Consider the following 14,331-nt stretch of genomic DNA (forward strand, 5'->3'; position numbering starts at 1 on the left):
AGATTGCAGTAGCATCTTTTCTCAGGCTGTAAACATGTTTTGAATTAAGTCTTTGTTTCCTAAGATCCATCTAAAAATAAGAGAAAGATAGCTGGATGAATGAGCACCCTGGAGGGAAGCTATGCTAAATGGGCAAACTGGAAGGGAAAAGTCATCAGGTTAAATGTACAGTGGGAAATGCACTGCACAAATAGTTTTTGTGTTTCATTGTTAAAAAACTGTTGTAAGAGCTTTTTTTTCCTCCAAATTCTGAGATGCAGCATCTGCTGCTTTTCAACAGGATGGTTAAGTTTTATCCTGAGGCATGTTGTTATAAACCATATTGCTTCTGTGGGATGTGTTTTAGAGTAGTTCTGAGCAGCTCTCAGATACCGGGACTAAAAACTTATATTAATTGGGGTAAAATTAATTCCTTTAATGCAAACCTGCTCCAGGCTTATATTGAAATGGCAGAATGAATCTCTGGATGATTAGAAAATAAGATTGTTTGGAAACGAATGCACTTAAAAATGGTCCCTCTGAAATACAATCCTGTGCAGAGCCTGGCATGGAACTACAGAGCTTAGTTAAAAGCTCAGTGGATCTGCTGTCTCTTTGATTTTATTTTTTTTTCCTATTAGGATTTTGAATATGTGTTTGGAGTGGGCAAGAGGAGAGTTTATGTTTGGGTGTAGGACATAAGGATATATTTTGTGTTGAGCAAATGCTTCAGACTGGCAAACTGCACACATGCAAATAACTTCTGAACCAGTAAGCTATATTATAACATGCCAGAAAGGGAAAGTGCAAACTGTCCTGACTTCTCTTTTCCTTACTTCCTTTAGAGTGCTTTACATTGGTCTTGCCTGTAATACAGCACGATACATCTACATCTCCTATCTGGAAAATGCCTGGACTGTTCTTCCGATGGAAGTACTTCAAGGTAAGACAGCTCAGTGATGACCTCCCAATATAATGTGATGTGCTCCCATTTATCTTGTTTTCAAATGAACTATACTTAAGTAAAAAATTCAGTATTTCTCTGTTTTTTTGGCCACAAATGTCCCAGAAGACACATGTTCATAAAGCACATAAACCATTACTGTTTATCTTGGGAAATATTTGACGTCAAAAGGGAGGGTGTGCATTTGATTGTGCACAGTTCTCTGTTTATTCAAACAGAACTGTGTGAGACCAACACACCCTTAAACTAAACAAAGGGACTGCAAATCCTGTTTGGTGATAAATTTGAACTTCATTAAACGTGAAAGGTTGTGGTTCTTGAAAGGATGCCGTTAAAAAAACCCGAACATAGTCTGAGTCGTTGTCTCTCTTGAGATATTTTGTAGTTTTTCAGTGGTATTGTTCATCAATACTTGTGAATTATAGATTTTTTTCTTTTAATAGCTAGAGTGGAATTTCTTTCAATAACTTTCTTTGTGCTAATAGAGCTTCTCTAAGATAGTTGCCCTTTCACTGTCTTATTTAGAAGGACAGAGGTGTGGTCTGTGAAAAGTAATTTGAGCCCTGTTGTCAAGTCCTGTTGTAGAAGAAGTCTGCAAAACCTTTGTTGCAGTGTTAAAGAATAAATTATTCCAACTTAGATTTTATGACCTTTTTTTTTTGTCTTTGAGGTGGGTACCACTTCTGAAAACCATGGAAAATCATAACTGTTTTACTTTCTGTTTCTTCAGTATTTGAAGAGTACCATTTTTTTACCAACTTTTTAAAGCCAGTATTTTGGATTTGTGCAATAATATTTAGAAACTTTTCCACAGATTATGCTTAGAAGTTTTATTCTTCTATCTGCAGCACAAGTTTAATATTTTTATATTTACAGAAGTCTTTGTAAGCTAGATTTTAACCTGAGTTATAAAATGCCATTAGAGAGTGATATGTAGATCTCTATGTACACATAGAAAGAGATGTGTTTGTGTCCTGACTCCTTACCCTCCCAGTTAATAAAACAGTTTATCATATTAAAACTGCCACAACATCAAGCTTCTGAATTTTTTTATTAAAAAACTCTTGAACCACAACTATTGAATTGATACTTCACTGTTCCTACCAAGTGTTAAAATAGGAAAATGTTACAAAGAACCTGAAGAGTGAATGTGTGTTATACTCTTGCCTGCTTAAACATCGAGGGAAAACAAATGATGAATACAAAGTTTTGGATGTTGCCTTCTAGGTAATCTTGTTTTAAAGATATCCCAACTCAAAATATAGGGGGGAAAAATTGTGGTTTCAACAATACAGGCATATGCTTGTGCCTGGAAGCATCCTGTAAGTCATGACTGGGAAAGAAGTTTCTTTAACTTTGAATATGGTTTTTATTCTGCTGAAATTTCAATATGAATTGCACAATACGTAGGTTTGCCTTTACAGCAAGGCTGTGAGGGAGCTGTTTTGGTGGGGTTTTTGTGTGGCACAATCTTGAGTAATTGAAATTCGAAGAAAAAACTAAGGACCTTCCAAATAATCCTTTCTCATAAAGGTATCTGCCAGACTTTATCATATTTAGCCACTGTTGAATCATGTACTCTGGTTAATCTGACTATTTGCAGTTATTTACAGTCAGCAAATGAGAAAGTTCAAACCAAACCCACACACACACAGACAACTTCCCCCCTCCAGCCCCCAGGTCTCTGTGTTCTGTGTGCCCTTTCAGCCTGCAGCAAACATCACTTGTTAGTGTCCACGAAGTCCACAGGGGCTCTGTGTGTGTCTGACCACTGCCACTGCATTTGTTAGATTCCAGTCATCTCATTCAGTGCTGGCAAATGGGAGATCAAGGTTATCTTTTTAGAAGTACTGTTGACTTCCCTCCCCTTTTATTCATTTCCCTTCCTGCTCTTTCCAGTTTTCATCTGTTGTTGATTCATTATTTCTTTTGCAGCAGTTCCAAATCCTGTTTCTTTGGGCTCTGCTCTTCTCTCTTACATAACCACTGAATATGTTGTTAGTGATAAGAAGTGACACCTTAATGAAATTTGGTGAGGTGGAAGCTCTTATTTTTAAGTGAGCTTGTTGACAGAGGGAAGTAATAGTTGTAGCTGCTTTCCCTATGTAAGGATTAGAAGTATTTAAAAAACAAAAAAAAAGAGTAGATTGTGCAGACCATGTGGGAACTACGTGGGCCACATGGCTGCATCAAGTTGATGGGCCTTTGAAATCCCTCCGTGAAGTCCTTGTTCTAATTGCACATAACTTTTTTCCAATAAGCTGTCAAAATCTATGTAAATTCCAGTTCCATCAACTCAAGGGGTTTTAAGGCTAAAAAAAGTTTCAGCTGACTTCTGTAAAAAATTTATTTTTCTTTTTAATATGTTTCTGCAATACAAGCAGGATTATCCCCATGTGCTGTGCTGAAGGGCATGAGGCATTTCTGGAAGATGACTCCGCAGACTGCATGTATTGATTGTAATAGGAACCAAGCTGTGTCTCAGCTGCTCTCTGTAGTGGGGATGGGGACAACTCCTTAAGTGCATTGCACTCTCAAAGGAGTAAATGAGGAGATTTAAACTCCCTTCTTAATTTAGAGTTTTGAACCACTATGCTGTATGGCACAGGCAATGTATGAAAAGAAGCGCTAAGACCGAATCTGTAATAACTGTAAATTTCAAGTCATCCTCGTAGGCAAATATGTACAGTGTATCTATCTGTGTCATCAGTCTGCAAGCACACAAGCAGTCTTGTTCATTTTGCACCTAGAAGATGAAATTTTGTTACTCTAGTTAGCTGCAGCTTAGTGTTCCAGAGCACTGGTCTAGATTCTCTGGTAACAGCTCTGCTAGCACACCAATTTGCATAACAGGAATTTTCTAAATTGCAAAACTATACTGTTAACCTGAAAGTATTTGGTGTTTTCACTTGGCAGTTACTCAGCAAACTCCAAAACAAGTACTATTCTAAGAAGTGACTCCTACTGATGCTCCAGCAACACAGGGATGCCTAGAGAACAAAGAGCTTCAGCCTTTAGCTGGCAATAATTATGATACATATTTATCTTGAAATAAATTGGGATCCCAAAATCTTCAGTTCATGGTTTATATATAAATTATCCTAAATTTGTTGAACATTATAAGCATAACACTAGGATTGTTACACCTTTTGGAACTGTAGTCCAAATGATGAAATGGTGGTTAGTGGTTTTAGCAAATAATGTCACAATACATATGCTGTGAGCAACTTCTTTTAAAAAGAATTGTGGTTAGCAGTAATCTAGACCAGACTTCTTATACAAGTTGTTGTAAAAACTGTTCCAAATAGTCACTGTTGTATAAATAATTATAATAAAAATCACATTAGTAATGTATACATAATAAAAAAAAAAAAAGGCCATGCCTTTAAAGACAAGTGAAGTAAGCTAGCTTAAAGGTATGGACTTGTTTTCAGAGGAACTGGGAACACTATGTTCTAACTAGACTGCCTAGAAAAGGTGGAAACATCCAAGAACCTGTTGGTTAAGTTATGGCCTTTTGTGTTCAGACAAACTCAGTGGTATTGTGCTTCACGGTTCAAATCATTTCTGATATGTTTTTGATTTGCCTGGCTTTAAACCTTGACTTACTCCTAATAGCTGATAAAACCGCATATTTTATGTTAATTGGTGTACTTTCTAAACCAAAACCACTTTATCTATTTAGATTAGCTTTGCCTTGTTATTGGGGCAGTTCTTGGTTGCTTTTTGCGATGTGGGCATGGAACTGCATTTAAAAAAAAGTAGATACTCAGTGAGTTTTAAAACTCCTAAGTTTTTTGCAAGGAAAGTCTGTGACTTTTGAAGCCTTAAACTTAAATGGTGAGGTAATATACACTCACCTTAATGCACACTTTTTGTTTTTCAACGAGGTGATGTACGATTACCAAAACACCCCCGTATCTCTTATCTTTACAAACTCAAGGCTTGAGAAATTTTGATTTGGAATGAAGTTGACCTGTACAGCACTTCATATAGTGCTATTTATCATTGTACACCTGAGCAAAATCCAAGTTATTTTGTGTGTTACAAAATTATGTTTTATTGCTCTTAAGAGTCTTCAACCTAAATGCCAAAATAATTGTTGAGTGTCCAACTGTTCACTTAATAACATAAGTACAGGGGACAGAAGCACGTTGACTGAATCACCAGTTGTGCCAACATTTTTTTAAAGCCGAGGCAGTAGAGCTTAGGCATTGGTAAGCTGTGATGACTATTTTTAATACCTCTCAAATAAGAAAAAAACATTCCCACTCAATCTGAGGGTGGCAAAATAGTTCAGGCTTATTTTTAATGTGTGATGAACTACAAAACTGTTTTGTTTTTCCAGCTTCTGCACAATCCTGCCTTTCCCTGTCCAGTTATTCCCCAGTCCACAGAAGCCCCTCAGGCAGATGCTCAGAGGCGAGGGCTCCACCTGCAGCCAGTCTCTGCATGCTGAGGGTCATGTGCTGTCCTTCCCTTAGCTCTCCTGCAGGAGGGAAGGGTGTTCACAAACCTGAATGTGCCAGGCATGTGCTGGAAGGACACCTCCAGCATCTCTGCTGAGGAGCTGGGGCTGTCTCTGATTCGTGGCTGTGGTTGATGAGCGAGGAGCCCCGGGCTCGGTCCTGGAGCAGGAGTGACGAGGCGGAGGCGGCGCGGTGCCCACGCAGGATGCAGGATGCAGTCACAGCGGGAGGGAGTGCTCGCCAGCTCTGCCTCTCAGCAGCAGGCGTGAAAAGCAACATCCTTGGCCTACTCTGAGGAGCCTGTGTGCTGTTCTCATCCGGACCGTTCAGTGCTAAATGCAGAGCGTGTTGGTGTTGAGTTCAGAAAGAGTTTGCTGGGAGGCGATGGGTTTCTGGGGGGAGTGAGAAGGGTAGGAGGGGATTCATTCTTGCTTGTGAAATGACAAAATGACGTAGATATCTCTGATACAAGTTTGGATTTTATGACCTTTGTGCTGCCTTCGTTGTGGCAGTAAGGACACTGCTGAGAGATATAAATGCTTTAATTGCCTGCAGCTTGTGAAATCAGGACTGTGTTCCAAAGGCCCTGGGCCGCTTCTGGAGGCAGAAGGAATCTGGCAGAGAAACTTGTCTTCCTATGGACTGTGTCTCAAGAAGAGTAGTGAGGTCATCTTAGAGGGAGAAAGAGCTATTGCCAGACTGCAGAAGGAGTTGTGCTGTCTCCCTGTGGCTTGGTTGCCAGTATCTCATTGCCAAACACTGATTTGTACTTCGCAGACATTTCTCAGGGGATTTTGTTTTTCTCCATGTGCTCCAGCTGATGAGTGCAGTGGCTCAGATGTTGTGTTGGGACACTCTGGGCCTGGTTACTCTCCACAGTGTTTTCTCTCTGCAGGTGTCACACACGCGGCTATATGGGCAGCTTGTATTTCGTACCTCAGCGCGGCTGTGCCTCCGGAGCTGAGGACGTCGGCCCAGGGAATCCTGCAGGGTCTCCACTTGGGTCTGGGTAGAGGATGTGGAGCCATGGTTGGAGGAGTTTTGGTCAATTACTTTGGTAAGGACAAACTGTATTGAAAAATTTGATTTTATTTGATTGGTTTTACCGAACTATCGGCTTTAAACTTATTTATGCTTTAGGTATTGTTATACTTTAAAGTGTAGTACACTTTTTATGAATCACAGTCATAGAACTGCTCAGGCTGGAGAGGGTCCTGAAATCTCCAGTCCAGGCCCCTGATCAAAGCAAGGTCAGCACTGCATTCAGACCACAGTGCTTATGGCTTTGTCCTGTCAGTGTTTCAGGTTCATTAAATATGCCTAGATATCTTTAGTATTGTGAAAGCAAATCTCCAGCCTGATCCATAAGTAAGATGAATGAATCCTTTGTGAGAGAATAGGTTGATGCTGTAAAGCCTCTCGATGAACAAATGAGAATCTAATTACTTGGTTAAAAATCCTTTGCAAAAATACTTGGTTGAAGCAATGTTGGGGGAGGAAAATGTAGCAAAACAAGCTAATAAGAGTCTACATGAGCAATATATAGCCAGGGAGCACATAATGCTGACTCATTTTATTAAGTAAGTAGGTTCTCAATTTAGAAAAAAAATACATCTCATTACAGGTCCTGCTGCCACATTCAGAGGAATAGGGATGGCTTGTTTAGTGATTCTGCTTCTGTTTGCCCTGATCCAGTGGCTGTTGGTTCCTGATGAAGAAGAAGGTAAATGTTCATGTCACCGAGACGCTACAAAACTAGAGCTAGTGAAAAAAGATCTCTCTGAAGCTGCTTCTGCAGCTTTCATTTTGTGTGTTTGGTGTCTTGACTCAGATTTTAACAAAAGAGTTTGTTTTCAAGTGGGGAGTTTTTTCCTGAACAATGAAGAAACTGATGTGCTGCTGCTGTAAGAAGGGCAGCACAGAGTTCTTGAATGTTGATAGAAGGAAAACATGATGTATTTTTCTGCCTGTACATCCTCTCAGTTCTTGGAATCCCTTAGGTTGGTCTTTACAGCTGTACTGAGTCATTACAGTTGCATCCGTTCTTTAAGGTCACCTCGATCCCACTCTGTGCTCTCATGTTCTACCAGTTGAAGCCACCAACCAGAAATTGTAGAGATGGCTTTCACAGGACACAAACTTCTATGGGTTTTTTAAACCTGAGATATCCCCCTTCTGGTGGAACTCGAACTTTTTAATCTCTACCTTTATTAATATAAAGGCTAACCAGAAATAAAATACTTGGTGCAAACTTAAGGAACTAGCATAAATAAGATTCTTACAAAGACAACAAAACTCTGGCAAGTTCTGAAAGGTCATGGATTTTTGATCTGTTTTTACCCAGATATTACTTTCCAGTATGAGCTTTGAGTATGACAAGGAAGTTTTTTTTTAGCTGAAATATTAAATTAATTCCTCTTGACTAGTTATCAAGTTCCCTGTACTGAAGTGTTCAAATATTTATTTTGCTAGTATTTCTTCACCTCTGCTCAAATAATAAGGGCAAAAAAATGGAAAGCAAAAGGGGTATTTGCTACTTCAGTTTCCCATCAGCATTTACTTAATTACATGTGAACCTACAAAAGACCAGGGTGTTCATAGGGGCCTTATTGTGTTTGTTTCTGTCTTTGGGTTTCATTAAATACTCGCCACCCATCTGAACAGTGTGTGTGTTAATTTTAAGTGTGACAGTAATTAGGCTGCTTTCACGCAGACCAGTTGGATGAGTAAAATGAAGCATGTGGTCAAGTGTGTGCAGGATTAGTCTCTTCATTTCTTCGCTCCTAGGGCACACCCAGCCCTTGCTTAAAATATCCAGTACTATCTAGGCATTTGTAAACCAAATACGATTTTATAATTTTGAAAAAAAAAAAAAGTACTTTTAATTGGTAAAATATTTTTATTTGGAAAAATATTTTTTTCAAACTTTACATAATGTGTTGTTTACAGAGAGCATAGCTATTACTGAAAACATCCCTCAGTTTCTAACAATCTGCTTAATTACTTTTTGTATAGAAATACTCTGGCTCTCTGAAGCTTTAAAGCACATTGTGTGGGGTCATGACAGTCGTTTTGTGAATGACATTTCAAGACAGTTATGAAAACTATTACAGTTTATTGGAAGACCTCAGATGTAAAGGTCTCTTTGGAGGATTTCTTCCTTTACCTGAAACTCTTTGACAGATACTTCGTCTCCTTCATTGTGTCACTATCCTTGTTCTTTTCTCATGAACTGTATAACTCCATAGTAACTATGAAGGGATATTATTTCCTTAACAAAAAAAGGTGGTGAAGATGCAGAACAGTTTTTTCATTCAGATCAGTATGTTTAGAAGTTTTAAGATCAGTGATGATGATGTTGGCCATGTCTCTTCACTGGCTTCCTGTTTGAAGCCAGTGTTTAATTATGAGTATAGCTAAGTTGTAAGATGCAGGCTTTATGCAGAGAAAGAAGTTTGCTACAAGTCTAGAAGACTTATTTTCAATTTGCATGTAACATGAAAATTACTTCTTCCATGTAATGTGAAAACAGGAATTTCTAGTGACTAGCTGAGAACAAAAGGACTGTTCCACACTCCTCAGCCCTCCAGTGTGGGCAGACATCTGACATCCCTCAGTGGCACAGCCCCTGAGCCTGTGAGACAACAGCCACGTTGCATGTCCCTGACTAGACTGTGGTGTGTGGCTCCTGGCTGCTTTCAGGGTGGTGATGACCATAGTGTGAAAGCAAGAAACACTTTGTGTTCATTGTCTGCATCAGGGTTTTTTTTTTTAGCTTGTTGGCCTTGCCAGTGATTATTTTGTTTTAAACTTCAGAAAAGACAATGCTGGCAGAAAGGATCCCAGTGCCTTCCAGTCCTGTTCCCATAGCAACTATTGACCTTGTACAGCAGCAGTCGGAAGATATCATGCCTCGGACTGAGTCCAGACTTCCTCTAAAGAAAACTAAACACCAAGAAGAGCAGGAGGATGTGAACAAGCCTGCCTGGGGCATCAGCTCTTCTCCGTGGGTCACCTTAGCTTATGCTGTCTACCAGATAAAAGAGATGGTTAAACTATCCAAAACCAATCCAGCTCCTGAGAATCAGCCTTTGCAGGTAATCTTTTAATGTGCAGGAAGCACTTTTTAGATGCTTGAACACTGTATAGCTATGTAAATCTGTTATTACCTGGAAGGTATTTTCTGTCAGCTTGTAATAAAGCTGGACTTGTGACACAGTAGTTAAGATACTGCATGAAGTAGAGTTGTTTTCTGTGTATAATACAGCAGGAATAACTATTTCTTGCAAGTTTTATCTTTCTGAAGATGGGAGGAGAGGAAGAGACATAGAAAGAGGCTTTGTTTTATGGACTCAGATATACTTGAATTCCCTTAAAATTTGCATTTCTTTTCATATTAGTTGGAATGTGTGAGTTATTCATTTTGCAAAATTTACAATGTGATAATTGAACATGAAGATGCACAGCTGATTAACAGACTGTAAAATGATTTTTATTTAGTTTTACTTCCTTGGGTGATGCTGTCAAACATCTGCATGGTTGCAGAAATAGGTGTTTCAGACAACTCCTGATGGGATACAGAGCCTTCTTTTCAAATAAAGTTAATCTCTTTTTTTATCTAGAGTACTGCCACGTAAGAACCATCTCAGAAAAGACTTAACATGTCTGATGGCTGGTGCTTACTTTACACCATTTTCCTTCTGTCCAGTCTCACCCAAGAAATGCTGTAATAGCTTCATCAGTGGCTGGATATGCTTGGATCTTGAACTTGTAATGCTCTGGCCCTGCCTTTCAGACTGGAGCTGAAGCAAAGTAGGGAAGCACTGTCCATAGAAGTTCTAGAACAGCATGGTCACTGTCAAAACCACTGTGTTTACTTGTCTGGAAGGAGTGGGTGAGGTTCTTTCTCATGCACCCGGTAGGCGTAAACACAGAAATGCTTCTTCCATAATTACTGTCTTTAGAAATGGGTAATTTGGGATAGGAGTGTGAATCAGCAGAGCAGAGCGTGTAGGAATTTCACCTGGTCAGTGATCTCCTGCCTTCCTTACTTGACTTTATTCTTGAAAATATGTTACAGCCTTGTCTGCTTTAGGTTGGCTGGGTTTTTTGTTGGTTTTGACCTTCCCAGAGTCAAAGAATGTGAATTTTTTAGTAGTGATACTGGAGATATCAAAAGGTCTCATGATATCACAAGCGCATCAAAGTAATTTGCCCAGTTTAATTGCTCTGTTTCCCACTGTAAATGTCCTCAGGGTCTTGGTTAGTGTAAGCTGCCCCCTGATGAACCAGAGAAGTCACATAGAACGTAGGCAATTCACACTGCAGGAAAATACTGTTTTGCAGGTATGTGGTGTTTGAGAGTGACTTATCCAACACTACTGAACAACACCCAGCCCCTTCCCTGAGAACTGTGAAGAGACCAGAAGGGCTTTAGTGCCTGTTCTCTATGGCACATTATTCTTTTCTTCCTGTAGAAATACAGTGCTGATATAAAAGCACTTCATGTGCCAAAATTTAATGCACCACATTGTATCATTTACTTCATCACCTCTATTCTCCAAAATCTCTTATCCCTGTTTCAGGTGCCCCAAGATGACAGACTTGCTCCAGTATATTTCAGGTTTTGTACTCAGTCATTTATTTTAGGCTGATGATATTAAAATACTGAAACTAGGAAAAAAGGCTGCCCAGCTTTCTTATTAAATTTGTTAAATAGCTTCCTTAAAATGAAAATGAATCATTTAGAAGGAGGGTCAGTGCACAGAGAATTAGTGATGAAAATTATTCCTTCTTATTCCATTAAGATTTTGGATTGATTTTACTTCTGCTTGCTTAGACTCCTTCAAACAAAGGGACATGCTGGCCATAATTTCTATGCTTCAATGCAAAACAAATAATCATAGGTAGTGTATCACCTTCTAATGAAATGTATTAGCACGAGCATTGGCTGTTTCAGTCCTGGGGAATGTAACCAGTGTTCAGATGTGCACATGTTCCCTGGTAAGGCCTGTTTGAGGAGATGGGATGGAATTGTACATCAGTACTGCAAATGTTCTGCCAGTGAGACAGTCTGAACAGTATCTTGGGCGGGGAGGGACCTATTGAGAAAAGCTATATTTAAGGAGCATGAAAAAAAGTTATAGACTTGCTTGGTCAAAAGAATTATCTTGTCTAAAAACTTTGAAGTCCAGTTTATTGGTTTTTTTCCCCTTGAAACACAACAAGTTTGTTTTTTGCATGCTTCTTGGGAAAGTGCAGTTAGGAAAAGAGATGGAAGGTAAGCTACTGTCTGCTTGCTGTTACTGTCATCTGGATTTAAATATACTGTTTTTGCTTTGCTGCTTTAAGTTTGATTTGTTATGTTGCGGGCGTTCAAGTAAGTGCTTTGTGAATTTCCAGCAGTGCCTGAATGCATCTGGGGGGTGTGCCAGTGGGGACAGTGTCCTGAGTGCTTATGTTGACTTTTTCCATGCAATCCTTTCCCCTCTCTTTAGAAAATCAATGAGAATTGCAGTGCTTCATCAGCCAGCTCAGCAAGACAACCCCAAAATCCGACAGATTCTGGGCAGTCCGGAAATTGTTCAGCACCAACACCTACAGCAACATCAGATTCCCAAGTAGATGGCAGCCGTGTTGTGTCGGATCATGATGCTCAGCCTGCTGCTGCAGGGCCCTGAGATGCACTCATCTTATCAAATTCAGTGCATGGAATTCTGCTTCTCACCTGGGAAACGCTGGAGTAGGAGCTCAAAAGTAGGACTTCCTTCATCTTAACAATCATAATGTGATGCAGTGCAAGCTTTTAACTATATAAAGAATATTCATATGACTACACAGAGCAACATGAGCAGGGGAGCCAAAAGTTCAGAATTCTTGAGGGAAGTGATGTTGGCCAGATAGAATGGTAGGAAGAATTCTTGGCTGCTTTGCTAAAGCTGAGTCAAGTGCTATGAGATTTCTTTGCAATCTTTAGAAAAAAAGGAGTTCACTCCTCACTTGCTGATGCACAGTGTGTCTGACTTGACTGGGTAATTTTCTTCTTTGAATTTATTCCCAAATAAAAATGAAGAGACTTTTTAAGAGAGAAACTGAGTTTCCCTGAATAGTCTATTAGAAAATACTAGATCCAATAATTATAGAAGTGTCACAAAACTGGTTTTGTAAAGATTTCTCAGAAACAGAGTAGGTTTAGGAAGTGCATCTTAAGGTTATGGTGACCGCACACATATTCAAAGAATATGTTTTTGAAGCCGAATTTCTCTTGTTTGAGATAAAGGTTTAGTTCTGCAAAGCAAAGGTTTTGAACTGGCATTTTAGTGAAACACAAAAGCTGGAGGAAGGCTTCTGAAGTTACTCTCAGCACTTGCAGCCGTGCAGTTGGGCATAGGTTGTGTGTGTTTGGGGAGTTTTAGGTTTGATGTTGTATTGAGAAAAGAATCTTTGATCAAGATTGCACAGCCTGAGATTGATCAGGGGTTTTGATGGACATGCATTCTTCTTGGGTTTTTATTTCATCATCTATACAAGGGTTTATTTAATGCAGTGTAGTTACTATTGTTATTTATTAAGAAAACAGTAAGCTTTAAGTGCCTAGGGAAGGTGGGGGGTGGTAGGGAGGAATCACCTTAAAATCTTAATGTTTAGAATTATAGGGGCAAAGTAGTTGATGCAGAAATCAAGTAGAGTGAGTCTCAGGAGGAAGCAAATGTAACTCAATTGCAGTATGTTTAGGAAGTTACTTTGCCCAATGTCACGACACTGGAGGACTTTGGATTATGTTTTGTTATGCTTCTCACTACTAACTGCAGCCAGCTTGCGTGCTGGTGCATGGTGAACATTGCTGCTGGAGGGAAATCCTCGGGCTCAGGGAGGAGTCAGGAGGGGTTTAGTCAGGATAGTGTTTTGGCCCATTTTCTTAGATTAACAGCTTGTTCCTGGGGGATTCTGAGCACTCAGCTCCCAAAGGATGGAGGGAGCCCTGCTCAGGTGCCCTCCTTGAAGTCACATGTGCGTGAGATGTCAGGCCTTCTGTGAGGAAGGTGTGTGCTGTGGGAGTGTGCAGGGAGCTGGAGGCAAGGCCAGCAGACCAGGGGTAGGGAAAGGAAGATGGCAGCAGCTGAGCAGGAAAGGGGGTGCACAAATTCACCCACTCTGACATCTGGTGAGCTTGACTGAAGGGGTGTCCCGTAGCTGTGCTTTAGCTGTGCTTTTAGAACAACCCACGTTCTGGCAGTGCCTGGGACCAACACCACAGACAATAAAAAGAAACATCAATGACTAGCCACTAGTTACTTTTTTTGCACTTGAGCCTAAATGTACTGTACTCACGTAAATCCTCATGACTTGTCTAAGTGTCCTTTAAAATAAGAAATGTATTTATTTTATGTTTGTATAAGTTGGGGGAGAACTAAAGACTGAACAGGTTGACAGGAGAGAAGGATGCTAAAAATCATCTTGAGGCTAACCAACCATTTGTTGAGTTCATGCTGTACGGTGTTACCTCAGCTGCTACTGCATAGCACCTGGATTGTGAAGTGAAGAGCTTGTACACTGTGTTTACACTTCAGAATTGTGTATTTGAAATGCCTGCTCTTTTTGGAATTGTATAGTCATTCTATGTTGCAAAATGGACATGTACATCTGGATTTTGATATTTGTGGAACTCTAAAAACTGTGGTAAGAAATATAAAATATCCATAACATATTTAACAGTATCAACCTGAACTTTTATTTCATTTGCTCGTATTACAGCGTCAGCAGTGAACATAACCACCTGAACTGAAATCAATTCAATGATAATGATAAGGTCAGTGGAGGATACTGAACCAAGAGCCTGGGAACTCCTGTGTTAAAGCAGTGTTTCATAATAAAATCTGACTGTAGGCACTAATTCCCTTCTATGGGTTGCAGGAATGT

At 39.7% G+C, this 14,331-nt stretch overlaps 1 protein-coding gene across 5 annotated transcripts in view; it reads left to right on the plus strand.

Moving 5' to 3' along the window:
* Nucleotides 1-14,129, plus strand: part of MFSD6 (major facilitator superfamily domain containing 6) — a 28,130-nt gene extending 14,001 nt beyond the window's left edge. For 4 of the 5 annotated variants that reach the window (XM_018071728.2, XM_018071730.2, XM_018071731.2 and 1 more), the window contains 5 exons: nt 825-922; nt 6,308-6,469; nt 7,037-7,135; nt 9,229-9,509; nt 11,910-14,129. In XM_018071728.2, the coding sequence (XP_017927217.2) occupies nt 825-922; nt 6,308-6,469; nt 7,037-7,135; nt 9,229-9,509; nt 11,910-12,092 (823 nt within the window). In that variant the 3' untranslated portion in view covers nt 12,093-14,129. Of the gene's footprint in view, nt 1-824; nt 923-6,307; nt 6,470-7,036; nt 7,136-9,228; nt 9,510-11,673; nt 11,693-11,909 lie in introns of all 5 variants that reach the window. The other variant, XM_018071732.2, reaches the window with a different exon arrangement.
* Nucleotides 14,130-14,331: the final 202 nt, after the last annotated feature.

This window comes from Manacus vitellinus, unplaced genomic scaffold, assembly GCF_001715985.3.
Source record: "Manacus vitellinus isolate BGI_N305 unplaced genomic scaffold, ASM171598v3 scaffold_20_pilon, whole genome shotgun sequence".
NCBI lineage: Eukaryota > Metazoa > Chordata > Aves > Passeriformes > Pipridae > Manacus > Manacus vitellinus.